Here is a 27964-nt window from a genome sequence, read left to right on the forward strand (position 1 = left end):
ACTAGGAGTACAAATGGAGGGGGACTTCATTTTCATGGTGTTATCTGAATTTGCGATTGTATCTTCTCTCTCTAGTAACATAATATTTTATTTTTATAATAATGAAAAAAACTTATTTTCCAAAGGTAGATAAGTATTAGGATGTCATTGTGTTAGTGGTGTTAGTACCGGCTGAACTCATGGGTAGCTCTTCTAGATCCACATTTCTGACTTATTTTCACTTTCAGGCGCCATATGTGTCTCTTCGTAGAGCACTCCTCTTGAGATGAGTTCCATCCCTTTTTCTCTTCCTCTCTTGCTTCTCTTCTTTTACTGGTTTTAACTTTTCATTATAAAATTTAAACATATACAAAGTAGAAAAATATAATGAACCCTTATATGCTTAAGGGTTCAACAATTAACACATTATTAATTCAAGACCAAGCCCCACCCCTACCCATTTCCTTCTGCTACCACTCGGTGAATGATCTGAAATGAATTTTAGGCATAGTGTAATTTCATCTGTAAATATTTCAGTATGCATTTCTAACAACTGACCCTTCTTAGAAACACACCACATTATCACACCTTAAATAACTAACATTAACTCCTTTATACCATCAAATATTCAGTGTTCAAGTCTCCCTGATGATGTTGAAAAAAATTTTGTATATTTGGTTATCCTAATTCTGATGCAGATAAGGAATACACATGGCATTTGGTTAATTTATTGCTTAAAACCTCTTATTCTGCCCTTTTTCCCCCTTGTACAATTTATTTGTTGAAGAAACTGCATCTTTTGACCTGTAGACATTTTCATATTCTGGATTTTGCTGATCTTTCGTGTTCTTGTGCTGTAGTTTAACACAGGTTGGCAATTATTTCTTGTTGTAAAAGGTGAGTCTTTTTCCACTCACTTTTCCTAATGTATTATGAGATGCAGAAAGGTAACTGTACTTAATTCTGGACGCTGCTCATGTAGAGAAACTTGTAACATCACAAATTATTATAATTCATGCAAAAGGCAAAGCTCACCCACAGTTATTTATTCTGAAGTAATAAAAGCTTTCTTAAAAGTCATCATTCAAAACTGCCAGAGCGTGGCATTTAAACCTACTTCAAGCTATAAAGTGACAAGTAACATCCCTTGTAGTATGTCTTTTAGGTTATTTATTATAATTGTTATCAGGAAATAAAGGAAGGTTACTTGGTACATTTCTTCTGCCTTTCAAGCATGTTATTTGTAAAAGAATGTAGTTTGTGTGAAACGGGCTAAATTTTAGTTTTGAGATTATTATGTGGGAGTCCCAGCTAGAACCCTGGTGAATAAGGTGTTGGGTTAAATTCTGTTCTCTGCTGGCACTGAGCCAGGGCTCAACAGATTTTAACTGAATGAATGAGTCTTCCAGTTCAAATACATGAACATATAAAATAGTATATACTTTGGAATAGGAAAAAAATGTTCTGAGAAAGGGAGTACAAAATGAAACAAGTTTTCATTTTTGTGATAGAAAATTCTCATCAAGGCTATAAAAAACTGAAACTCACTAGCACCTAACACCTTCTGCTTTGGGTCTTAGCTTTTGTCTGTATTCATCTTTTTGTAATCCGAATAAATGTTTTTTCAGTTAACACAGTTATGTTTACTGTACTATAAAGATTAAAGCTAGACTGCAGTGAAGATTTAAAAAGTATACCTGTCAAGATGGCTAAAATAAAAAAATAGCGATAATACCTTTAGAAACTGTGATAGGTATGTAGTGACATATCATCGTGGTATTAATTTTCATTTCCCTAATGGCTTCCTGGGTAGCTCAAATGATAAAGATTCTGCCTGCAATGCGGGAGACCTGGGTTTGATCCCTGGGTCGGGAAGATCCCCTGGAGAAGGGCATGGCAGCCCACTCCAAAATTCTTGCCTGGAGAATTCCATGGACAGAGGAGCCTGGTGGGCTACAGTCCATGGGGTCGCAAAGGGTTGGACACAACCGAGCGACTGACACACATGCACAATGGCTAATGACGCTGCACGTCTTTTCATGTGCTTCCTCACTGTCTGGGTGTCCTCCTTAGTGAAATGTCTCTTCATGTGCTTCTTCACTGGCTGTGTGTCCTCCTTAGTGAAATGTCTCTTCATGTGTTTTGCCCATTTTCTAGTTGAATTCTTTGTTTTTTTTTTTTTTAATGTTGGGTTTTGAGAATTCTTTATATATTCTAACTACAAGTCCTTTGAGGAACTAGTGATTTGCAGATATGTTCTTCCAGTCTGTAATTTGTCTTTGCAGCCTCTTTGCAGGAGGTAACAGAGCAAAGCCTTTTAATTTTGGTGAGGTGAATTTAGCTCTCTTTCCTTTTTTTTTTTTTTAAACATTTTAAAGGATTTATTTATTGTATTTTATTTTTTTGTCTGAAGTGTGTGACATGCAAGATCTTAGTTCCCTGACCAGGGATCAAACCTGTGCCCTCCTTCATTGGGAGTGTTGAATCTTAACCACTGGGCCACCAGGGAAGTCCTTAGCTCTCTTACCTTGTATGAATTATACTCTTGGTGTCAAATCTAAGAGCTTTTTGTCTAACTTTAGGTTGCAAAAATTTTCTCCTATATTTCTTTTCTAAAAGTTTTATTGTTCATTCAGTCACTAACTCATGTCCCACTCTTTGTGACCCCATCAACTGCAGCATGCCAGGCTTCTCTGTCCATCACTCTCTCCCTGAGTTTGCTCAAGCTCATGTCCATTAAGTCAGTGATGCCATCCAACCATCTCATTCTCTGTTGCCCCCTTCTCCTCTTGCCCTCAATCTTTCCCAGCATCAGGGTCTTTTCCAGTGAGTCAGCTCTTCGCATCAGGTGGCCAAAGTATTGGAGTTTCAGCTTCAGCATCAGTTCAGTTCAGTTCAGTTGCTCAGTCATGTCTGATTCTTTTCGACCCCATGGACTGCAGGCTTCCCTGTCCATCACCAACTCCCAGAGCTTGCTCAAACTCATGTCCATTGAGTCAGTGTTGCCAGCCAATCCATAAATATATACAAAGAAGTATATACTTCTTCATTTTTTTTCAACAGCATCTTATAATTTTCAGCATACAGAACCTATACATCCTTTGTTTTTGAATCTTCTAGGAAATCAATTGGTTAATTAATTTTCAAGCATTTCATGAGCACTTACTAATGGGTGCCAGTACTTTGCTTGGTGCTAGAAATATGAAAATAAAATATAAGGCCTTTGAGAGGCTGCTGCTGCTGCTGCTGCTGCTGCTGCTAAGTCGCTTCAGTCGTATCTGACTCTGTGCGACCCCATAGATGGCAGCCCACCAGGCTCCGCCATCCCTGGGATTCTCCAGGTAAGAACACTGGAGTGGGCTGCCATTTCCTTCTCCAATGCATGAAAGTGAAAAGTGAACGTGAAGTCGCTCAGTCGTGTCTGACTCTTAGTGACCCCACGGACTGCAGCCTACCAGACTCCTCCGTCCATGGGATTTTCCAGGCAAGAGTACTGGCTAGTGGGACAGAATTTCAGGAGAGCATGCTGGTTGGACTGATGCTGTAGCTAATAGCAAAGAAAATAATTTTTTTCTACTCCAGAATAATGGACTTATGTGAAATTGAAAATACAGTGAAATTGGAGATTTATTATTTATTGCTTAAGAACCACCAGAGAGAATGTGTTTAAGGCACAGGCTTTGGAGCAAGGCAGACCAGAGTTTGAAACCTGGCTGAGCCTATTGGCCATTTGACTTTGAGCCAGTTGTTCAAACTTTAGAAGCCAATTTTTTTTTTTTTTTTTGTCTGTAAAATGGGATAATAATATTACTGACCTCTTAGGATTGTTGTAAAGATTAAAGGAAAACGTGTGTAAAACACCACAGTGCATGACCCATATGCATGCTTTGTTCAGTACAATGATTTTTACTGTTGATTTCATCTCATATAAGGACTAAGGGAAAAAAAACAAGGTAGATGGATACATGGATAAAGGTTGAACGTGGAATGGGGCTGGGAGAGGGAAGGGGGTACACTGAAACCAAGGTGTGATTATTATAAGACAACATAGGAATTAGATTTTCAAAGAGTGCAGCAGTCTTTCTTCAGAAGCCTGTTTTCACATGGAGAACAGTAGGGATCAGTAAGCTTAAATTTTTAATTCTACTCTGCCTGACTTCTTCCTTCATACTAGAAATAATCATTAGGCCCAAGAAGTCATTAAAGTGTTTAATAAGGTTATTAAATTGACTAACTGCTGCTGCAGAAGCAATTTTCATAGGAAATCCATATGATTCTATGTATGGAACTTGGAGCTGTCCTTTGTGGCTGACAGGCTGTCAACATTCCCTTGAAGGATGGTGGGCAGGATCATGAGGGATGCATCTAATTAAGGGATTATAGGTGAGCCTTGGCTTCCTGGGTGTGCTGTTCATAGCTGGAAGTATCGAGAAACTTCACTAATTCCTACTAATTGTGGAGTGGGGGAGGGGAGGCCCATCTGAATTATGGAATATTTTAAAATAAATGTACTTTTATTACTTTCAAGTACGTATTTTAACTCCAACTAGGCAAACAAATTGTCATCTGGTAGAAGTCTTAGGGGACTCCGGTTATTGGAGCTCTCAGGATGATTTTCAATTATTTCTATGTAAATAGGTGCTTCTGGAGTTGTTTAGGGTGCTCAAAAAACAGTTGATTCTCATAGATCTTAAACATTGCTCTTGTAGCCATGTGCTGTTAATTGGCACGCCCTTAGAGGAAGGGGTTTGTTAAATTAAGATAAACTTTAGACCAGCTGCTAAATAACTTATCATTAATTCATGGAGTCCAAGAACTCAAGTGGATGAGGTTTTTATTTCAGTTGAAGTTTGATCTCATCTTTATTTTCCCACCTGAAGACAATTCATTGATTCCTACAGGCATTCATTTATTCATTAAGTGATATTAATGGACTGCTTTGGATGTGCCAGGCACTCAAGTTATACTGCAAAGCCTAAGCTACCCTAAAGGAGCTTAGCATCTAGTGAAGGAGGGCTGCAGGTAAGTACAGTGCAACAAAGCACCGAGAAAAAGGATTCCCAAGGTCTGCCGGGAGGCAGTAGGGGCTTGAAGAGTTCAAATTAATCAGACTGGAGAAATCTGAGGATTTCCAGAGGAATTCCAGAAGGATTTCTAGAGACTGCGTTACGTTTTGAAAATGGATTTGAGTTAGCAAAAAATAAAAGAACCAGATGATGACAATAAAGGAAAAAGCAGAAAGCGGGATGAGGACAGCAGTCCAGGCAAGAGAACAGCGTGTTCAGAGGCGCGCAGGCGTGAAATGGCCTGTTATGTGACCCAAGCTTTGCCTTTGGAGATAAGTAGAGTGAGAATCATGAAAGGCTGTATTGTGCTAGCTACAGAGTTTGAACTTGATCTTGAAGGTCATGGGACAGGTTTTGTAGGATTTTCAGCAGGAAAATGACATCATCAGATGTGTGCTTTGGAACTGTTCTTGTTTTAGTATGGGGGATGAATTGGATACAGGCCCAGAGATCAATTAGTAGCACTTGCATTAACATTGGGCATGCTATCCGTCCTTGGGTCAGAGCACTCACAGAGGGAATAGAGTGGTGGGTGTATCAAAGGAGGGTGAAACTGCAGGACTTGGTCAGTGAGTCAAAGACAGAAGTCTGGGGACTCTGGATTTTTGGCTGGGGTTGCTGGGGATGAGATGAGGAGGAGGATGTGGGAAGGGTGTGGACTCTGTGCGCTAGTGGGATTTTCAAGTGAACCTTCTAGGCAGGAGGCTGGATATATGGGGAGATGCCTGAATGGAGATGGAGAGAGAATCATCAGTTCGTGCTGAGTGCTTGAAACCATATGTTTGGATGAGGTCACCCTGGAATGGTAACAGGATGTGAAGAACAGCAGCTTGGGATGGCTCTCAGGGCCACAGAGACGTGGAAGGGAATGAGAAGGAAGGAAGCTTACCATTTAGCACTTCAACCAAGTTAAAGATTTTCAGGACTGAGAAAGTATTTGGAGACTTAGCATCATAGTTAATTTTGAGTGTACATTTAAAGTGCATTGCTGTGTTCTTAGGAGATTTTTTTTTTCCCAGCATAGTTTTAGAATCTGTTTTCAACATATCCTTCCCTGCATAAAGATTAGATGTAATGAGTATTAATAAAGGTAGAATCTGAGAATTCTAACCCATTAAGATGAGGAAACTAGGTTCCTTACTGTAATTTGTCATTATGATATTCATTCCTTCTACAAATATTATGAGGGGCCTGCTCCGAGCGAGTCCTGTGAAATCTTTAGGTCTCTCTGCCTTTTACTGAAAAATTACAGTATTAAAGTATTTGCTACTAGGTTCTTAAATTAATAAATTTGTACTTTAAAAAGATAATTGGGTTAGCTTTTCTGAATTGCTTATTACCAAGGTCTATGGGCGGAGAAGGCAGTGCACCCCACTCCAGTACCCTTGCCTGGCAAATCTCATGGATGGAGGAGCCTGGTAGGCTGCAGTCCATGGGGTCTCTAGGAGTCGGACATGACAGAAGCGACTTAGCAGCAGCAGCAGCAGCAAGGTCTATGGGAAGACTTTCATGCTTTGGGTTTATAAGCACTTTCCTTTCTATATAATATTTGATTTCATGTAGCACAATAAAAATTTTCCTGATGCTTTCACAGGTATTTTATAATTTGATCCTCTTAATGAACAGCTGAGATAGGTTGGATAGGCATCATTCCTATTTTCCTGATGTAGAAACAGAGGCTCAGTGAATAAGCACATAATTTAGGAAGTAAGTGAACAAGAACTTACCCCTGGTATTGTGACCATAATTTCAGTGTTCTTTCCATGAAAAGGGACCTATTACTCAAAGTTTAGATGTTAGTAGTTGGGCAATAGCAAACAGATAGAGGGGAAAAGTCCTGATTTTTTTGAGAAATATTTGTCGTTACTACCATCTTCAATTAATAATATGTTGAGTGGTCAAGGAGTCTGTGATGCTGTAGTAACTGTGTATTCTATAATTTTAGTTCAGAAACCCTTTTTTGAATGACAGGTTTGTAGAAAATTGACAAAAGCATTTGTTTGTCTTTTCGTTTTTGTTTAACCTGGGTAAAGGCTCACTATTTCAGTAATGGGTGCATGTCTTCTGCTGTTAATATGGAACACTGAACTGTTGGAAATATTAAATTTCCCCTGTGGGATTTTCAAGAACTTCTGCTTCTCCAGTGGAAAAGTGGAGCTGCCAGCACCCTGTGAGGGCGTGTGGCTTACATGTGACTGGGTGACTAGGAGCCTCTTCCCTTAGTCCGGCTGAACGGGGGCAGGATAACCTTGTTAGCCCTTGTCAACATTCTGTCTTGCCCTGAGTGTGTGGGGACACTTTAGGGGGTTAGATGTGGTCTACCCTGGACTCTGGTCTTCTCTCCTATTCTTAACCTATTTGTCTCTCTCTTTATTGATTCACTGATGATTGATTCATTCCTTCTAAGAACTATGGGTGTGTAAAAAGCACTGCGGGAAAATGAGTTATGTACACACACTCGGTTAGGAGATGGAGGTGAAGTGTGTCCTGAGGGCACGGTGCCTGGGTTCTGTTTCATTTCTGCCCCTGGGCAGGATCTGCTTTACACTGAACCAGCCACACTTTATGTAAGAGGGGCTCTTATCAACAAATGTTTTTATAATCCTTCTTATAATTAAGAATGTGTGTTTAAGAAATAATGGCCAAAATGTTTAGAACATTGCTGTATTGTTGCCTTGTTTTTATTGTCTGTCTTCTAAATGACTTTAAAAATACATAATGAAAAGATTTCAAAATAAGTCTTTTTGGAGCATTAATTCATCACCTCTGTATGCATATTGAGGACAAGCAGTAGGGTAGAAATCTCCAATGCAAGAACAAAGTATTACTTTAGAAGGTGAGACTTATAGGTAGCAAAAGCTATTTAAGGGAATGTGGACTGCCTTTCTCCTTTTCTGTTAATTTTCTGTCTTGCAAACTCTGATTTTATTATCTGCATAACAGAATGGAGGTTCTTTGTCCAGAAAACTCCATAATATTTCTTCTCCTTCTGCTTTGGAGGATTGACAGCCTGCTTCTCAGATGTGCCAAAGCAAAGCAGTAGAAATGCCTACAATTTCAGTCCTGAAGTCTTTTTTTTTTTCTTCAAAACAAAAGGTTAAAATATTTAAAGTGAAATTCAGTTAGCAAATTTATAATCACCAAATGAATAAATGATAATTTCAAAGATTATCATGCCAAACATAACAATTTTTTGTTGTACATGTTTTCATATTTTAAAATTAAGCTGATGTAGTGAAGAGCACTTTTAAAAAAAGTATTTTAAATTTTACCCTGTGTTTCTTGTTCTTATTATCTTTAAAAAGGAATAAAATTATCTACTCTGTATTTTTTAACTTCTCTTTTACCTGTAACATGAGGTTGTTATGAAGAAGTAGTTTACCACATGGGAAAGTATATTTTAAAAATAGAAACATATGTCAAAAGCACCCATCTTTCTATTCATATTACTAAGTCAGTATTGCTTATTCTCAGGGCATCGGGGTGCACAGAAGTCATTTCCAACTCTCCTTGCTTGCTTTTCACATGACCTTTGTCACTCTTTCTTATTAGTGTTCTAGCAAGTAACTTATCAGGCAGGGCCTGTAGTTTTAATGCAGAGAAATGAAGGAAGTATGAAATGACATTTTTTAAAACTTGATAAAAATGTGAACCTATTTTTCATGATTAAAAATTGAAAATCAGTTTCAGAATACTCTGTTCTTATTGTCTTCATATAACCTGTAAAACCAAATCACGCCCAGCTCTGTTTTGTGTTATTGTAGAAATTCCATTTGTGGCAATAGTGTTTTTTGGACTTCCTGTGGTGCTTGATTCATTAACTTCTTGTTTTTTTAAAGGACTATAACCACATCGGTTAAAGCTCCTTTCAGTTTTGTTCTAGTACAGTCATTTCTCTCAGCCCTTCCGAGCCCTACTTGCAATTCTGAAACATATTTCTTTGTGATGCCCTTACAGGAATTTGTAAGTGTCTGGGTTCGAGATCCTAGGATTCAGAAGGAGGACTTCTGGCACTCTTATATCGACTATGAGATATGTATTCATGTAAGTATGCCATCAATAGTACATAGAAATCATAGTAATTTTTAGGTAGCATACATTTGATGGGTACTACGATATAAGTGAAATTTATAAAAATGTTTCTAATTCAAAGAACTGAATTTGAATGATTGCAACTAACGCTTGTCTCTTAAATGAAGTAATATGATGGTTCCTAAAGTTGAAAAATGGACTTATTTGAATTCCTCGTTGTACCTTTGTTAATATTAATATTTTAATGTTTATTGCCTTCATGTTGAAGATGTGAAACATCTAAAATTCACAAAGAGTTTTTATAGCTCATTAATGGTATTTCTTTATGATCTGTTATGGCATGTTTCTGCAGACTATATTACCTGATAAATCTTAAGTTCTGAGAGGATGTAGAGTTCTCTGGAAAAGAGATGTACAGTGTTTTATATGTAGAACAGAAAAGTGGGAAATGAATATGTGCAATTATTTTTGCCTTGGTCTCAATTCTGAGTAATTAAGAGAAGTAATTAACTAGAAATGACTTATTTTATTTGGAAACAATACTGTAGCATAATCTTTTGAGGAGTATTGTGTGTTGTGTGGCCTCCTATAATTATCTTGAATAAGGGTCAGCTATCTTTTTCTGTAAAGGGCCAGGTAGTAAAAATCTCTGGCTTTGTGGGCCGTACAGACTCTCAGAATCACTGAAAGCAGCCATAAACAATACATAAATGAATGAGTGTAATTGTGTTCCAATAAAAATTTATTTGTGAAGACAAGTGGCGTCTGGATTTGGCCCACAGGTGTCTATGGTTTATTGGCCCTTGACCATGAAGATAGTCACTTCTTTTGTCTGATTTAGTCCAGACTTCTCTTGAGAGCATAGCAATGGGCTCAGATTTTATCTGTGACTGTGTAGTATTATACAAGTGAGATAAAATTTAGCCACTCTTTACTCTTCCCACTGTTAATAGCTAAATTATTATATTGGGCACCTCAATGCCACTAAACTTCTCTTTTTTCTCCTTTCTTCCCTTTTTCTTTCAAACTTCCTCAACTTAGAAAATAAAGTAAAAACTCAGAATACTTTTTTTTTGATGATGGTGTTGAAGGTGTTTATCAGGGTATGCCTGTTTTGATTTCGTTTTGGTTTTACTCATAAGGTCACACTAGATATTCATTCTGTGTGGAAAATTATAACACGAATATATAAGACTGAGCATTTGAAAATGAAATGAAATTCTTTAGTTGCCTTCTGACTTCCTCTAAAAAATTTGTGGGTCAAATTTTGACATATTTATTGACACACTTTATAGTAGGTATGAAATGTAATTATCCTCAGGGAGTTAATGAAAGTATAGATCCTTCTTTTCTACATAAATAGCTTGATGTGAGTTCAGAAATGTCCGTTAAAAAATATTTCCATCCAGAAGTAATGGGTTCCACAAGTACTATTTGGTGGTGCTCAGCATTTTTCTGTGGTGGTAGTGGTTGGCGTTTCTCTGAGATGCTAATAAATTGACAGTAAATACATGTTCTTGGCTTGGTAGATAGCAGAAACCAGCAACTAGATTTAGAGGAACTTAATAAATCAGTGATCTCAGTGTAGCCTGATCCTGAAGAGGCTTCCACCTGTTGTACGATTAGGAATGGGTGGGGATCCTGGATAGTTCTAGTTGGCCTCGCTTAGACACTGCACCCACAGACCCATAGAGCTTTGCGGGTAGAGAAGCTGGTGTTTAACCCATTTAAATTAGCCTCAAGGGAAATAATACCAGACAACTCTGAAGTCGTAGCATTTACCTGGAATTTTAAACTAATAGATGGTCGAGGTGAGTAGCCCTTCATGTATTCTCTCCTGAGCTTGTCCTGCAAATGAAGGTCTTATTGATAGACCCTTGTCTGGTGTGGGCACCACATGGATCTCCAGTTATTCTATCCACAGTGGTTCTAAGCAGAGAAATGAAGGGAGCTGACCTGGACTCCGTCTATGCGCGAGGCTCAGGAGGCTCTGCAGTGACCTGGTCCTCTCTGGTGAGAGAACACTGACAGGGCGCCCACCCAGGCCTTGCTGGGGCACAAACTCTGATGTAAACGGCCTGCCAACTGAGCCCCCAAGAGTCACATTAGAGGGAGGCCCTGGTGTGCTTTGAAATCCACACACACAATGTTATTATTGTGCCACAAACTCTTATCTAGCGCATTTTGCTGCCAGATTGTCCACAATGAGATTTAGGCCAATAACTACTTTTTGGACAAATTTCTTAACCTCTCTGCATCCTGAGATTCTTTGAATTTTATAAAGTTCAGGAATATGTGCTATACATCTCATGGGGACAGTTAGGAACTAATGCCTGCTATGACTGACACTTCCCAGAGAAAACAGCCTTTGGGTGCATATTAAGCAGGTTGATGACGGTTTTTGAAATAATACCAATCTCTGGGGCAAAAAAAAATTCTCATTTGGCAGTATAAAGATTATGAAATAGAATGTTGAAATTAATAGGCAGAATAGAGATCTTCTTACAAAACCAATAGACATAAGCCAGTCTCTTGTTTTTCACAAAGGAGAAACGGCCTTGGATAAAACCCATAGGAGAAGCATCGAGATTTTGCTTCAGGTAGGGACTCTGAGGGTGGCTTTTCCTAAATCTGCCTTAAGGTAACAGAAAGTACCAGTTACACCTAGTAACTAATGATAATATTAAGAGATAACATTTGCCATTGCATATTGTCAATCCTGACAATGGCCCTGGGAAACAGGGATGTGCTATTTCATCCCCATTTTCCCATCCGAGGAACTGGAGTTCAAGTCACTTGCCTTGTAGCAGAGCCAGTACTGGACTTTGGGTTCTCCACACACATACTTGTCCTGTGCACCACACGCCTCTTTCACTCAATCACACTCTCTTGCACACCTAGTAGAGAAGGGGAATGCTGATCTCTTGTTTAAAGGTGATTTCAGGATCCCAGGTGATTTGTGTGGTCTGTGGCGATGGCCGTATCAAGGACTTGGCCTTCTGCAATGTCATGTTGAGGACCATGAGAAGGTGTCTCTAATCCCCAAAGACTTCTCCGTGGGTGGATGGATGGGGTAAATGCAGTGGATGACCCTGAGCTTTTACTCATCATTTATGCTTCAGGATTTTGTCTAATGTTTACGATTTGTCTCTGAAAGGAGTGCTATAGATGAGCGGGAAGCTACGTCAGGACTCAGGGAAAGGCAGGTTCATGCCTTGCCCCAGGACGTCACTGCTCATTAATGTCACCCCAGCTGTCTTCATAGATGCTATGTTGGTGGGTTATATGCAAGATTTGAGTCTGGCATAAATGCAAATCTATTTTTGATTTTTAAAATCCTACTTTAAGTGAATATTGGGGCATGTAGAGTGTTAAGGATACAAGAAAAGCACATTTTCCTCAAGTGAGGCTTATGTTTTTTGTTTTCTTTAAACAGACCAATAGCATGTGTTTTACAATGAAAACATCCTGTGTGAGAAGAAGGTACAGAGAATTTGTGTGGCTGAGGCAGAGACTCCAAAGTAATGCATTACTGGTGTAAGTGATTTAAAGAGTATATTGAGAAGACTTTATTATTATAGTCAATATTTAAAAATTTGACCTACCACTGTATATAAAATAAGCAACAATGAATAGCACAGGAAACTATATTCAATATCTTGTAATAACTTATGGGTAACAATCTGAAAAACAATGGAAAACACCTGAAATTAATTTAATATTGTAAACAATATACATCAATTAAAAAATTGACATGTATTGATATATATGAAGGCTTTTGTAGGCTTTCTTCTCAATTGCAATATATAGCTTTATTTTTTTGACTGTTGCCTCTGAATTCAAAATTTACCACTTGAATTATACTAATTTATATGAGTATTGATCATGAAAGTCCTCAAAAATGTTTAAAAATATTTTTTCTTTAAGTTAACTGATTTTTTCATACCCTTATTGTATAATGTAACTATAAAATATGTGTATAATTATATAATAGTTGTGTGATAATTATCATGCATGATTTGCTTTCATTTTGAGGGATTTCTGTAACTAAATTGCCTTGATTTGATGATTAAAAAAAATTTTTTTTTCTTTCTCATAAGACAACTGCCAGAACTTCCATCTAAAAACCTATTTTTCAACATGAACAATCGCCAGCATGTAGATCAGCGCCGTCAGGGTTTGGAGGATTTCCTCAGAAAGTAAGTGTGCAGAACCTCTGGTGGCCAGATGGGAGATGCGAGCACAGCACTCTGTAAGAATTGAGGGTCCTGTGATCAAGCCGGAGAGAATGTTCCTGTTTCTAAAATGCTGATAATCTGCTTTGGAGGGATGCTCAGTAATTCATTTCCTATATTGTTAGCCATTCAGTCGTGTCTGACTCTTTGCGATCCCATGGACTTTAGCCCACCAGTCTTCTCTGTCCAAGGGATTCTCCAGGCAAGAATACTGAAGTGGATTGCCATTCTCTTCTCCAGGGTATCTTCTCAACCTACGGATTGAACCTGGGTCTCCTGCATTGTAGGCAGATTGTAGGCAGAGTCTGAACCACCAGGGAAGCTAGTTTAACCCCTGCCTCCATCCTTACATGTCTTTCTTTTCTCTGTGTCTCAGATTTACTTTCCTTTCTCTCAAAAGAACATCAATCATTGGATTTAGAGCCCACCCTAAATCCAGGATCATCTGTCTTGAGATCCTTAATTTAATTACACCTGCTAAAATGTTATTTCCAAAGGTCATGATCATAGGTTACTGGGATTTAAGAAGAACATCTCTCTCAAGGAGACACAATTCAGTCCTCTACAGTAACTTTCAGGTATCGGCCAATAGAAGCCAATACTAATCCTCCTCAGAACTATAAATCCATTTGTGCTGCGCTGTGTTCAGTCATTTCCTATATTAGAGCACCATCTTGTGGCTCACCTCACACAGTGCATATTCAGGACCAAACCTTCCAGAAAGAAAACAATGAACTAATTGAATCAGATAATAAATATATACTCCCTTAAGCTATAAAGCAGAGCCAAATTGCTTGGGAGTTTAGCTGACAAGAGTAAAATTTGCCAGGAAACAAATGTTCCTTATTAAAAGCACTTCTTAGAAACTCTGTATTTACAACGTTTAGGATCGACATACCAACATTAGCTCTACAGTGGGCTGCTAACAGTGTTCTGAGCTCCTCTAAGTGAATAACTTGTTGCTACTCTTTGGAGGGAATGTTTATAAGGGAGTATTTATTGGTGTTTGAATAGTCTTAGTGGGTTATTAGGGCTTCCCAGGTGGCGCTAGTGATAAAGAACCTGCCTTCCAATGCAGGAGATGTAAGAGACATGGGTTTAATTCCTGTGTCAGGAAGATCTGCTGGACAAGGGAATGGCTACCCACTCCAGTATTCTTGCCTGGAGAAGCCCATGGACAGAAAAGCCTGGCAGGTACAATCCATGGCGCTGTAAAGAGTTGGACACAACTGATTGTCTTAGCACACATGGACACAGAGGGTTATTAACTCTGGAACACTTGGTTATGGTTGGTGCTGCAGTGAAAGTGACTTGAATTCACACTGCTATGATTCCTCTTTTTTTAATTTCTACTCTGTAATACTGGAATATTCATCCCATGGGACAACACACTAATCTGCACACAGACTCTGAGGCCAGACTGCCTGGGTTCAAATCCTGCTTCTGCTACTTTAGCTGGGAATTTAGGCAAGCCTTTTACCTCCTCCGCGCTTGTGTTTGCCCACCTGTAAAATGGGGTAATAATAGTATCTACTTCATAAGGCTGTCAAGAGGATTAAATCAGTTAATGAATGTAAAGCACTCACAACAGACTGAAGTATAATGTGTGATAGCCAAGTATCAGCCACTATTTTAATGCACTTAGACATGAAATAGCTTTGAGCTAATTTTTCTATCTTCCTATTTATAGATAAGGGAATAAGCTGAGTCCTATGACTACTAGTTAGTGCAGGGCCCAGTCTCCTGAACTCTTTTTCTACTAGCTTCAGGATCTGAAACCATCTTGAATGTTCTACTCGGCACCTTCGAGCTAGCCTGAAATAATATACTGCCCTCTGGCTCTCTCTCTCTCTATGGCTCACTCATCAAAGGCTTGGGTATTAAGTATCCACATGAATATTAATATTTATTTCTATTAGATTGGTATCATGCTTTTCCTTTGAAGGGGTCATAGAGACATACAGAAACAGCCAAGGTTATAAATTGAGGGAGGGCTGGAAAAGAAAAAGGTGGAGGCGGGAAATGGAGGAATAAAAATGTCAAGAGAACAGAAGAATCTAACTAAGCCAAGTCCTCAGAAATCCTCACAGTGGTGTTCTGTGGCGTTTCCTAGGCATGACAGAACAAAGACCTGCTCAAGTTTTTCCTGCCCTTTCCTTTTGGGGATAGCTCCAATTTTAATTGTCTATATGAGACCCAGGTGGCTGATGGCCTCTCCCTAAAGACCTGATCCCCACAGACAAGTTTGCAGAGTGGCCTGTCACTCCAGATGCTGCTGGGGGAAACTGCAGACCGGCCATCACCAGTGAGTCCCGGACAGGGCTAGTCATATCCTGCAGTCTCCGTAAGCATTTGGGGAGCTGCGTGTTTTCTGTAGAGAAGTGTCCTTATTTGAGATCAAAGGACACCATGTGTCTCTCTGCTTATGTTGCTTGTTAAGCTCAAGGACTGTGTTTTTTTGACCAGGAATTACTTCATTGTTTTGAACGTGACCTTTCCTTGCACAATTGGGCAACCAAATTCCTGCCAGTGTGAGAGTCAGCAGGCTGTTGAGGGGCTGTGCGTAGCTACTCTAGGTTACTCTTGCATGCTGTGTTTGGCAGTTTGCTGGTTGAATTTCACGCAGAGGTCATAATGGAAAGTGTCTTGGGTCAGGAGCTGGAGGGATTGGGTTCCAGGTCTCCTGTGAATCTTGGCTCCTGGTTGTTTTCTGGCTCTGAAACCTCAGAAAAGTCATTCATTCCTGTGAGCCTTGGTTTGCTGGAAAGTGCGATAATGTCATACACGCACCACCGGCCTCACGGGTAGTTGTGTCATTCAGAGGAAGGTTGGGAAAGGACTCAGTGAGCCAATATATGAAGTGACTGCTTTTGACCAGGCTGGGTACTGAGGATATAGGACTGCATAAGACAGACACATATCCTTGTCCTCTTGAAGCTTCCATTCTAGCGGGGAGGCAACTGCATACTTATCAGGGATGTCTTGATTCATTAAAGTTGAATCTTGATGTCATCCAGAAGTCAAATCATGGAGCAGACACCATTGTGATGTTATTTGTCCCGTTATGGTCTGTGAACATTAGTCTCCAAGAGATGAATTTCACATAAAAAGTGAAAGCTGGTGCTTCTATGTAGTCTGTTCCTGAAGGAAACAAGGAGTCTAATACCACACTTTGGGTTTAGTCCTCACTTAAAGGCCTTGAATGCTGTGGCCCCTGCTGTCCTCCCCACCGTCTTTTCTGTGCCCCTCAAATCTGATACATAGTCCTGTTCTTTGTCCAGTGTGTGTAGAAATAGCAACCTTGCATGTCTCTGCCTCTCGTGGACCCCTCTGTCCCCCCGGCCTAAGCCCACTTTGGGAAACTGGATGCAACGTGCAACTCAGCCATCTGTGTCCTGACCCCACCTTGAGGTCCCCTGAGGCTCTGTTGGTTACCTGTTAAGTGAGGCTACTATCGGTAGCCTGTTCCTTGTTTGTAGGGCACTTTGGGAATTTAAGAAGAAAACACCACAATATTAAAGTACGAAATATGCCTGTGTATTGTAGATTTTTAGCATGTATTTTTAATTATTGTTGGCTGCACCACACAGCATGCAGGATCCTAGTTCCCTGACCAGGGATTGAACCTGCACTCCCTGCAGTGGACGCACAGAGTCCCAACCACTGGACCACCAGGGAATTCTCTTTTTAGCGTGTATTTTTAAGACTTGGTTTTTAAACTGGTGATGATGAAGGGGAATGAAATTAGGGGGCTCCCCAATAAATGCCCCAAATAAACATGCTACTTTTTGAATTCTTAAAAAACTTGGTTTTTATATAAATTTTGAAGTTAAAGAGTGTTGTATATGTTCAACTTCTTTGAAACCAAAATACTGCTGTTTCTGTGCATAGGTGTGTATCTATAATATAAATATGTATTTTTTCCATTTTAAGGTCATCTGTGAAGTTAATACATATTTGATAGCAAAGTACATAGCCAGGCAGTCTTCATAGAGAAATTAGAAAGTTGTTCCTTTGCTGAGGTACCAAAGAAGAGGAATTTATACCATTTTATTGGCTACATTTAGCTTTTTACATGTTTTATCTCAATACCTATGACAATATTAGGAGTCAAGTTTCATCTCAGTTTTATAGATAAGGAAATTATAAGAAAGGTGGAGGCACTATATTAATCCCAGGAACTGGCAGCTTTATAATTAGAACTCTTAAATGCTAGCTAAAGTTGGTATGATTGTGAAATTTTTCAAATATATTCATTTTTCCTCAGTCTTGGGTATAATCTCCCTTTGGGATTTCCTCCCTGGCTAATTTTAAATTGTAAGTCACTTTTACTAATAGTTATGAACAAAGAAGTTATAGACTAAATTATAAGTTCTGTTGGTAAGTCTCCAGCTATGAAACTGGCATTCCTACTATTTTTTTGCACTTTGCTATCACAAGTGGGTGCCAGCTTTCACTGAATTCATCCCATTAATATAACTACATGTACCTTACAAGGTAGACTTTCATATTACAGTAATGTATGTCTTAAAAATTTAATGAATTTATATAAAAATTTCTTATGAAAGGATATCATGGAAACACTACAGCTAGTGTTACACACACACACACACACACACACACACACACACACAATTTTTATAAGTCTTTATGTTCAATAGAGGGCACCACAGCACAGATCATGAATGTCTTCAATGAAGATTTGTAGGTTTTATTTTTTTCTCATGGTAAGAGGTAAACAGGCTGAATTAATTTTTTTTTTCTACATCAAACTGCTAACCTTCCAGCCGCTATACATATATATCATTATGTTGGGTTCTGTAGACTCAGGGCATCCTTAGTTAGGGTTACATGGTTTGCATAGCTATATATATTCTCAGCTGAAGCAATATAGAATACACCTAATAAACTCATGTTGAGGAAAACCAGATTTTCAAATGTGTTTAATTCAAGGAAAAACAGGTTTTGCTTTGTTTAAAGTTATTATGGAGAAAGGAATAACTTTTGACTCATGTTATAAATACCTTGTGCTTAAAATTCCTTTAAAATTCTAGAGGCTATTTTTTGTTCCTTTTATGAGGGCTTGAAAATTATATACATTTATTTTTATGGAGACTTATAAAGGTGACATTTTACTGACTGTTTTACAAAGTACTCTTTATTTTAAGTTTGAAGTTGATGTCAAGTTTGAAGTTGATTTTCTGCTATTAAATTTGTTTGGGGAAAATGTGGTGCAAGTATGACTAGGGTAAAAATAGGATTTAATATTATGATGGCAGTCACAATACTCTGATATATAGTAAATCAGATATTACTTAAAATGAACTAATTATGTTTACTGAACCAGATGGGAAAACACTGTGAAAATTTTGTATTTTTAATTTTGGAATGAAACACTTGACTGAAAATAAAAATCATAAATACAATAAAAAAATTATTTTTGCTTATTTAAAACTTATTAATGGAGTACAGTGGCATAAATTTAGCTAACCAGACAGAGGAAATTCACAAAACCTAAACTGGGCAGATGTTTTTGCACTCAAGAGCCTGTACGGGTCTTCAGATGTTCCCAGCCACATCCTTCTCCCCTTTCAGAATTTTGAACTAGGTGTGCCAAGCTCCCTCTGGCTGTTCACTTGTGTGTCCTCCAGATGGCAGTATGAAGCAGAAAAGACAAGACCGGGAAATAATGAGTCTAATGTACAGTAAAATTGGAAATTGAATTATAGTTCAAGAAAAAAGACAGTAGCCTCGAGGTCCTGATCAACCTGGACTCTGATCACTTTTGTTTGCTGTACCCATGTGTTAGGTTACTAGCAAGTTAATAACAGTGTGTGACCAGTTCAAGGCTCAATAGAATTGCTTTAGACATGAAATAAAGCTAAAATGAATTTGTGTCCAATAGCATTGGCATTAGTGCTCATTACTTTTGTGGTGTAATGCCTCGAAGCATCCAAAATCAATTTTAAAGATTACCCATTATTTTATAAAGAAAATAAAACACATTTCCAACAGAAACAAAGCAGTAAGTATAATCCCATGAACAGTTACTTGTAACATCGTGGGCAGGAAACCACTGAAAAAGGGACACAGGAAACACTCAGTTCAAACTTCACAGCGAAGGCAAGTTAATATTAATGGGTCGTTGCTATATAAATCTTCTCTTGATTTGAAGCATTTAAAACAAGAGTGGTAAACATTTATAAATGTAGAAAATAAATCTCAAAGAGTAGTAAAAAGGATTTACTACTTTACTCCTTGTACTTGGTAAATTAATCTTTATCATGTGATACGGTCATTTACTGAGGGAATTCAGGGCAGAGGACATGGAAGAGTGGAAGTATTTAGCTATTTGGCTTGAGGCTTTGCCTTTTAAAAACGCACAAAGGTTTTACTTTTCATTTTAGTAGGTCAGTAAAGAAAGTTTTCTCAAAAACCATTTGTAAACCTATCTGAAGCAAAGAGGACAGCCCGATTTTGGTTTTGATATTGTGTATTTTTAGATGCTTGCCTTCCTTAAGAAATAACTGTCTTATTTGAAAGAGAAGGAAATATTCCAGTGACCTTGGTTTTTAAGTAAATTGATATGAATGATCAAAAGAGATTTACTTTTCTAATTAACTTGTTTTCTGCATCTAAAAATGCAGAATATAAGGTAAGTTTTGTTGGTCTGAAATACTCTATTTCTCATAGATCTCCACATGGAAAATCCTGTTGAACAGAATTATACTTGCGTTTCAGTGTTTCAATTTTGTCCCCAGCATCCGGTCTTAGAGTCTTGTGTTACATCATTATTGAACTATTGAGTGAGTGAGTGAAGTCGCTCAGTCGTGTCCGACTATTTGCGACCCCATGGACTGTAGCCTACCAGGCTCCTCAGTCCAAGGGGTTTTCCAGGCAAGAATACTAGAGTGGGTTGCCATTATTGAACTATTAACAGAGACTAAATTATCATATGTCAAAATCGTTGCTAAAAAGAGAAAACCAATTTTTATTTAAACATAAGGGTGTTCTTTGATATGCATTTCAGAAAAGACACATTAACTGATAAAACGAATTTGAGGATGTGTACTTTTGGCTACAGGGCACTTTTTCATTCTCCATGATGTACTAGCTGAAATCTGTATTCCCTTTGTAAATTTTGATCTTGGAATGTGGGAAGGCTAGTATGTACTTGTTACTGACTTATCATACTTTAATTACATATATGGTAAAACTGGCTGGGAGCAATTTTATTTAGTGACTCATTTTAAAATATGCTGAAGATTCTGGAGAAATTTCAGGTCAACCTTAAGTATTCAAAAAATGCTCCCTCTCAATTGAGCCCTTGTGAACCTGTATATAAGCATCTTTGTAAAGTTTGAAAATGTAAGACATGCTGAGAAATGTACTAACTTTTTAATATAGTTTTTAATAGTTGTTGAAAGTTTTGATGTTTCATGACAGCCTAACCAATAAAGATCACAGAACTGACATGCTGGTAGGCAGTAAATTTTTTAAAGGCAGAATAAATTTCTCTGACTATCTAAGCAAAATATTTCCATAATTAATCCACATGGTCATAACAGATGGTTAAATTGAAGAAATGTCCTTGAAGTTATTCTTTTAACAGATGTTCTTAACTATTAGCTTCATGTTTTTACTCACCTAAATTTCCAAATAATCGAATAAAAGTTAACATATGCTTTCATCCTTTTAATAGGGAGAGTCTGTAATTGATGCCAAGTTTGCCATAGTAGAGAAATCACTTCAGTGGCACATTTCTGATGTTTTTCTCTCTCCCGTCCTATAATTGTCCCTCCCTGTGCACTGATCATGTCTTCTTTTTTCTTTTACATAGGGTTCTACAGAATGCACTTCTGCTTTCAGATAGCAGCCTTCACCTCTTCCTGCAAAGTCATCTAAATTCAGAAGACATCGAGGCATGTGTATCTGGGCAGACTAAGTACTCTGTAGAAGAAGCAATTCACAAGTTTGCCTTGATGAACAGACGTTTCCCTGAAGAAGAGGAAGGAAAAAAAGAAAACGATATAGATTATGATTCAGAAAGGTATTTCCTTGCATTTTGATTTAACGTATATGTATTTATATAACACATCGTACACATATGCGTGTGTATAGACATATATACACTCCACTTTTTGTTGATGTAATACTAAGATAATGAAAAAATTAATTGACTGAGATTTTATTGAGCTGTGACAGCTCATCATAGTAGTCTTCACACACACCTCCACACTGAATTAATGAATGCAGTAGAAATTCAATTATCTGCATTCTGATTATGTGACTTTCATTTAGTCAGACTTGAATTATTCGCGTTTAAATTATCTAGCTAAAAAAATATCCAACTGCACTCCAAATGGCTAATTAAAAGTCCAAATTTCCTGTCTCTCTTTGTGACTGGAGATAATTAAAGTTCTCCTCTGTTACTCAGGCTTTGAGTGTGTTGTGAAAACCAATTTCCTCTTTTTATTATTTTCCCCCCTCTCTTCTTTTCTAGTTCATCCTCTGGGTTTGGACATAGTAGTGATGACAGCAGTTCGCATGGATGTAAAATGAGCACAGCTCCGCAGGAATCCTGAAAAATAATTCTAATGTTACCATTTTAGGAATAGCAAATTGTGTCCAGTCATAGAGAATAAAGCTTGCAAATAATATATTCTTACCTAAAGCTCACTGTCATATTAAGTATTTGAATTCGTAAAGATGTTGTGTTGTTTATTAGTGGTATTTTTATGTTGTCTGATTTTGGCTAAGCTTCTGTGAAAAGCTAAAAGCCTGTGAATGCAGCACTCTCCTTGATCAGCGCACGCTATTGGTAAAATGAGATCCTGCCCTCAGATGAAATGATTTATATGTTTAAACAAAATCTAGTTGGCTTTATTGCATTTTAAAAGATAGGTAAATAGGTAGCACTTCAAATCCAGATGGAGCATTTCTTCTTGTATTACTGGGGCAGTGTTAGCATAAACACAGCAGGTATGTGTATGACTTACGGCACAGACCAGAATGCCTCTCTCAGACAGGCAGCTGGAATTTTGTGGGTACCTCCTCTGCACTGGAAAAACACTGAGCTTTGGAATGGTTGATTGAAATATTTTAAGAGTGTTTAACCTTTCCATTATTCTATTTCACACTTAGATGGAAAACGTATCTTATGAATAGAGACATGTTAAAATAATGTTTACATCTTTAAAAATAAAAAGCCCAGAAATAGCGCTAGTCATTTTGCTTATATTTGCAATATATAGAGGGCTTCCCTGGTGGCTTAGCAGTAAGAATCTGCAATATATAGATTCAGAAATACATTTTCATTGTTCAAAATCAGCTTTAACACATGGTTTCTGGGAACAAACCATTTGTTTTCATTATCTGTGTGTAATTAGAATTACAGGTTCATGATTTATTTTCTGACTTAATGTGCAATTTCTTAGCACTAGATAACTTTCAGTATCTGTGACGGTTGCTTGTTACTTTAAGTTAAAAGTAGGATCTTATAAAAATTAATAAAATTTGCCAGTAAATATTCCCATAATATAGAAAAGGATATGAACTTGCTAATTTCAGAATTAATTATTCATTTTTAAAAAGTCCTTTCTTTTAAGGCATCTGCCTAAGGATTGGTATAATTTAACAAAATGTCTCTTTTTATAGTGGTCAAAGATAAAATATCTTAGATAAACTACATTGAACTTCAAGTTTCAGATAAGACAGCATTTTCTTGAGATAACTGTTCATATTTCTTCCTTGTTGAATGGTATGAAATATCTCTGAAATTAACAAGAAGATATCTTTATATAAGGGGGATAACTTGTTGCTTTAATTAAATGTTACCTCACCCTCATTTTAACTAGGAGTTTATTAAAAGTTACTGTATTATTTTTAAAAGTCTTTGAAATGCTTGTAACTGAGACTCAACAGAAAAAATTAAATTTAGAATATGAATGATTTCCTTAATTTTGCCTTTTTGTTTTCTGTTTGGTCTAAAATGTTATTGAACTTTTTGTAAATATTTTGATTTAATGTATCTTGGATCTTACTACTTTATCATCTAAGACTCATTATTTTAATACTGGAGGAAAAAAGATTTAGCAGTTTCTTTTTATTTTGCTGACATGTGAAGTTTGCCATTCAGTCATTTCAGTGTGGTCACCAGCTCCTTGGCAATATGTATTTGTATTCATGTTCTGTTTTACAGTAGTTTTGAAAAGCATATATCGTGCCACCAATTGTAATTCTTAGATGATGAAACTATAGCCGTCAAAATTGATATTAAGTAATGCGTAATACTGTGGTATGTAAACTTCATGAGATCATCATTTTCACATTAAACATGAAAAAAATAACTTGTTTGTTGCTTATTTTATACAATATATTTCTTCTGACTTAGATCTAAATTCAGTATATTTCTGAATCATCAGTAATTTTTAATGGATAATTTTGTTAAAATTTGATTTCATATTCACTGTAGTTGTATAAGGCATAGCCTTGGTTTGGTTGTTTTGATATCTAAGTACTGGCTTCCTAAAACTGATTTCCCAGCAGCTGAGAGATTTAAATGAACTTCAGCCCCTAGTGGCTTTCTTGCTTTGTTCAAGTCTCTTATTTTTCTCTGGCATATTTTTATAAAACTTTCTTTAGAGAAAGAAAACAATTACTTACATAACTAAACAAAATAGATGTTTATTTAAAACTATTTAAAATGTAACAAATTTAAAGAATTATTATCCTGGATGCTTTATGATTTATATACAGCAAATCTATATTTCTCTGGCTAATTCTGAAAGGGTATGCTATTCACCTATTAAGCTAATTTATGTGTTCTGTTTCAGAACTGATTTTATGTATAATTCGAAAGTTTCAACAATGAAAGTCAACAACCTGTTACTTAGGGCTTCTTTTAAAGTCTCACTTGGAAGAAAGTGATTAAAGACATTGAGTTAAAATTTCAAGTTTTAAAAATTACTAAGGAAAAACAGAAATGCTACTCTTGAGTTATGTACCTTAAGATATTAAATATCTTGCAGGAGCTTTTTAACTCTAGTTCACATTTTACTAAATAATTAAATACAAACAAGTGATATGCAATAACCTTACTATAGTAAGATTAAAAAAAATTCTTTTATGGCTCTTAAGAATTTACACAAATTCATTTCTCTTAGCCACAATTACCATTATATCCCAACATTAAATTGAATGCTGTTTTGAACTCAAAACGTTTTTTGGTGCCTTGAGGATTCATCATTATTGAGCAGCTGTGGTACAGATAAGGTTTTCAATATTTCAGCCATAAAGGAAGACCCTTTTCCATGAAAGGCTTCTAAAATTTTAAGACAAAAATAGCAAAAGCTTATTCTATTTCTAAGTAAGTTTTCTTCTTAATAATTTAAGTCACTTTGTGAATACAATGCAGCATCTTTTCAACAGAGGGACAATTTATTTCAATACTATTTTCTGCTTTTGTTTGGAATATAGACCTTTATTATATATATAACATGTATATACACATTTTCAAATACAAAAAGCTGTCTGAAATTAGTTATTGTAATTAGACATTCAAAGCATAGGTACAATTTTCCTTTGCACATAAAGGTCATATGAAATTAATACATTTTAGTAGAATGGAATTCAAAAATTTTAGGATGTACATAAGCAACAATTTCTTTAAATTTGAAATATTTACAAAGGATTCTGGCTTTCTTCTTTGCCATATGCAGCTCACAAACGAGTCACCATTGTTCCTTTAAGTCAAACACAATTGCTCTTCTCTCTTGATGGAAACTTTTCTAGATCATTGTTAGGAACAGTGCACTGGACGCGAATTTATTTTAGCTGTGCAAACTGGTAGTTGACCCCTTTTCTCCAAAATTCCAAAGATTTCCTTTCAAAATAATAGGAAACGAGGAAAAAAAATTAAGCTACAATTTTTCTGCGGAATTTAAACTCTAAAGACACTACGCAGATGGTTTATGCTAAACAGGAAAATACCCTTTCTCCCCCGACGAGAAGTGTAGATGCATCCAAAACCCCACACCGCTTGTCTTTGCTGCTAGAGGCACAGCACGGGCATAAGTTGTGGTTGTGTTTTTGCTTGTTTCTTACCTCCGGGCCTTCTTTATAGCTCTGCCCCCCACCCCACCGGCGGCGGCGCTCCCGCTGCGGCACCCAGGCCGCCTGTTGGCTGCGGCGCCCGGCCGGCTCGCGCACACTCCCCGCGCCGCTGCCCGCACACGCGCGCTCCCGCTGCCTCCCACCCGGGCCGCTCCGCCGGCCGCGGCGACTGGGTGGCAGGTAGCGAGCCAGCCGGCCTCAGTCCGGTAACCCATGGCAACCGTCCTGGTAACCCATAGCAACTGCTAGGCGGAAAGAAAGAAAAAAAAAAAACCAACCCGGGTGGAGGGGGGCGGCGGGTGGTGAGTGGGAACAACAACCGCAAAGAGACAGGATTTACAGCTCCGACCTGCAGTGCCCCCTCCCCTGCCCACCTGCCTCGAACGTGGGCACCGCGAGGCCCCCTTCCTAACTTTAGAATGACAGCTTGGCGGCTTGGAAAAAAAAAAAAAAAAATAATGCAGAAGGGCTTGAGGTGACGGGTTTGGTGCGGGAGGGAGGTTTGAATATCGATGACCCCCGGGGACTGCAGTTTCAGTCGTTTCCGGGGCCCTGCTGGTTTGGGAGCGGGCGTGGAGCCGGCTGCCGCTAGTCGCTCGGGTGGGTTTCGGGCTTAGCTGGGTCAGGGCGGCCGGGCCGGAGCTGGGGAGGCGGCGGCGGCAGTTCTCACTCTAGGGCTGGACCCGTCTTTGTTCTGCAGAAGCTCGCGCGGCGCGGCGCCCTCGACCCCGCCGCTGGGCCCAAGAGAGGGCGAAGACGCGCTGCCGGCTAGGGTGTGGTTGCGGCCTGTAGGGGCCCGGGAGCGCTCCGGGGTAGCGATGGAGCTGGGGCGAAGCCCACGCGTTCCAAATGTTTTATCTGCGCCCGCACCGCACACGTTGGTTGTCCCCTCTCCCCTGTAGTCTCCCCAGAGCCCTAAATAAACCCTGCGGTGGAGGCGCCTTCGCGTTAATGTGCCCCCTCCCTTGTGGGTAGGGAAGGGACAGGTGCGCTTGGTTGCGGGACTGGGTCGCCCAGGAAGCGCGTGCTTCTGGGTCCTGAAACAGCCCTGGGTCAACGTTTGATGTGTGCCTGTGTGTGGAGGGAGTGTGGAAGGAATGTATAGGGAAAGACAAGTTCCTCACCCCACTAGGGCCGGGAGCCCAGAGGCCGAGCTTCCTTTACCCAAGAAAAAAGGGCGCGGCCGCTGGCAGACCCGGTGCAAGGCTGCAGGAGGACAGAAGGGGGCGCTGCCAGGCCAGCGTGATGGCCCGGCGATCCGTGGGAGAACGCGCCGCTTGGGGTCTGGCTAGCCTCTGCGTGGTGGTGTGGTGGTGGGGCTTCCAAGTGGAAAGAACCCACGCCCTACCCAGGTTTCCGTCGGTACTTCGGAGCGTCATCTGTTCATTTACTTATTCTCAGAACAGCCAGTTGTCAAAAGGATGACGCAGGAAATACAACCGGCACTGGTTCCATTGGATACAGAGTAACTTGGTGCATAAAGAGTCCACTCCACCAGAAGTGTAGTGCAGTGAAGAGAGATGGCACTCGGAATTTGGAACTTGGACCCCTTATAGTTCTAGGTCTAAATCTAACCAGTTGTAATTCCAGGTGCATTTTGATGTTTTAATAAGGATTAAAGTCTGGATAATTTTTTAAGTCTTTTGAGATCTTAATCCTCAATTATTCGCCCTCTGTAGGTGTGTGCCAGTTACAAATAGCAAAACCATCAGCCACATTCAACACAAAGACCTGAATAAGTATAACTCACATCTATACAATATATAGTCCTGAAAAGGTGATTAGATCAAGTGTTTTATATATCTAATACTTGCACTGGTAAACAAAAAGGAAACTGGCTAAAGAATCCTATTTTAATCTTTTCATAAAAGAATCTTCTGAATACATGTTTCTGTTGCCATCGATCTTAGGGAAATTTGGTATATTTTTCATAAACGTGCATGTTCTGGGCTCTGCTGCCTACCGGGCACCAGGTAAAAAGACTGTAAACTATCACACCTGTGTAAACCGTAAACGATCACTTGCTTGCCCTGAGATCCATTCAGTACAACCCCAGCCCTCTGCGTAGTGGTGTACTGGGAGCCCTGTGCTGTAATTTAATTTTTTTTTTTTTTAACAAAAGCAATTACAGAAAAGTGCAAATTTAACGGGTGACATTTAACATTTTGCCATGGCAGGCAGCCTCCACTTAAATGGGGCCTTTCTGCAGAACAACAGGAGCCAAAAGGCCTGTGTCATGGAGTAATGTAAGACACAATCTGGGCTGCAAACGCACAATGAATCGGGAAGGATTTATGTAATTAATTGACCAGTCTTAACCTGTTATCGTGATGTAAGGAATTTGGAACTCATTAATTTGGGCTCTGACAGATTTCATATTAGAGCTGGCAAATATGGATTGAGCCTCTTATTCTTGTAGCAGCTGGAATTTCCATGACAGTGAGGATTAGTGAAGAAGACCTATTGCTGGAGTCAAACTGCCTCTTTGTAATCAGTAGCCCTGTTCTGCATTAAAAGGAAAATGAAAAAAAGAAAAAA

General features: G+C 38.6%; 1 protein-coding gene across 4 annotated transcripts in view; it reads left to right on the forward strand.

The window, feature by feature from the left end:
• Positions 1-23661, forward strand: part of SNX10 (sorting nexin 10) — a 67198-nt gene extending 43537 nt beyond the window's left edge. For all 4 annotated transcript variants that reach the window (XM_070369452.1, XM_005903689.2, XM_070369451.1 and 1 more), the window contains exons 3-7: positions 9003-9089; positions 12514-12614; positions 13178-13276; positions 21153-21362; positions 21816-23661. In XM_070369452.1, coding sequence (XP_070225553.1) covers positions 9003-9089; positions 12514-12614; positions 13178-13276; positions 21153-21362; positions 21816-21897 — 579 coding nt within the window. In that variant the 3' untranslated portion in view covers positions 21898-23661. The remainder of the gene's footprint in view (positions 1-9002; positions 9090-12513; positions 12615-13177; positions 13277-21152; positions 21363-21815) is intronic.
• Positions 23662-27964: the final 4303 nt, after the last annotated feature.

This window comes from Bos mutus, chromosome 4, assembly GCF_027580195.1.
Source record: "Bos mutus isolate GX-2022 chromosome 4, NWIPB_WYAK_1.1, whole genome shotgun sequence".
Classification (NCBI taxonomy): domain Eukaryota; kingdom Metazoa; phylum Chordata; class Mammalia; order Artiodactyla; family Bovidae; genus Bos; species Bos mutus.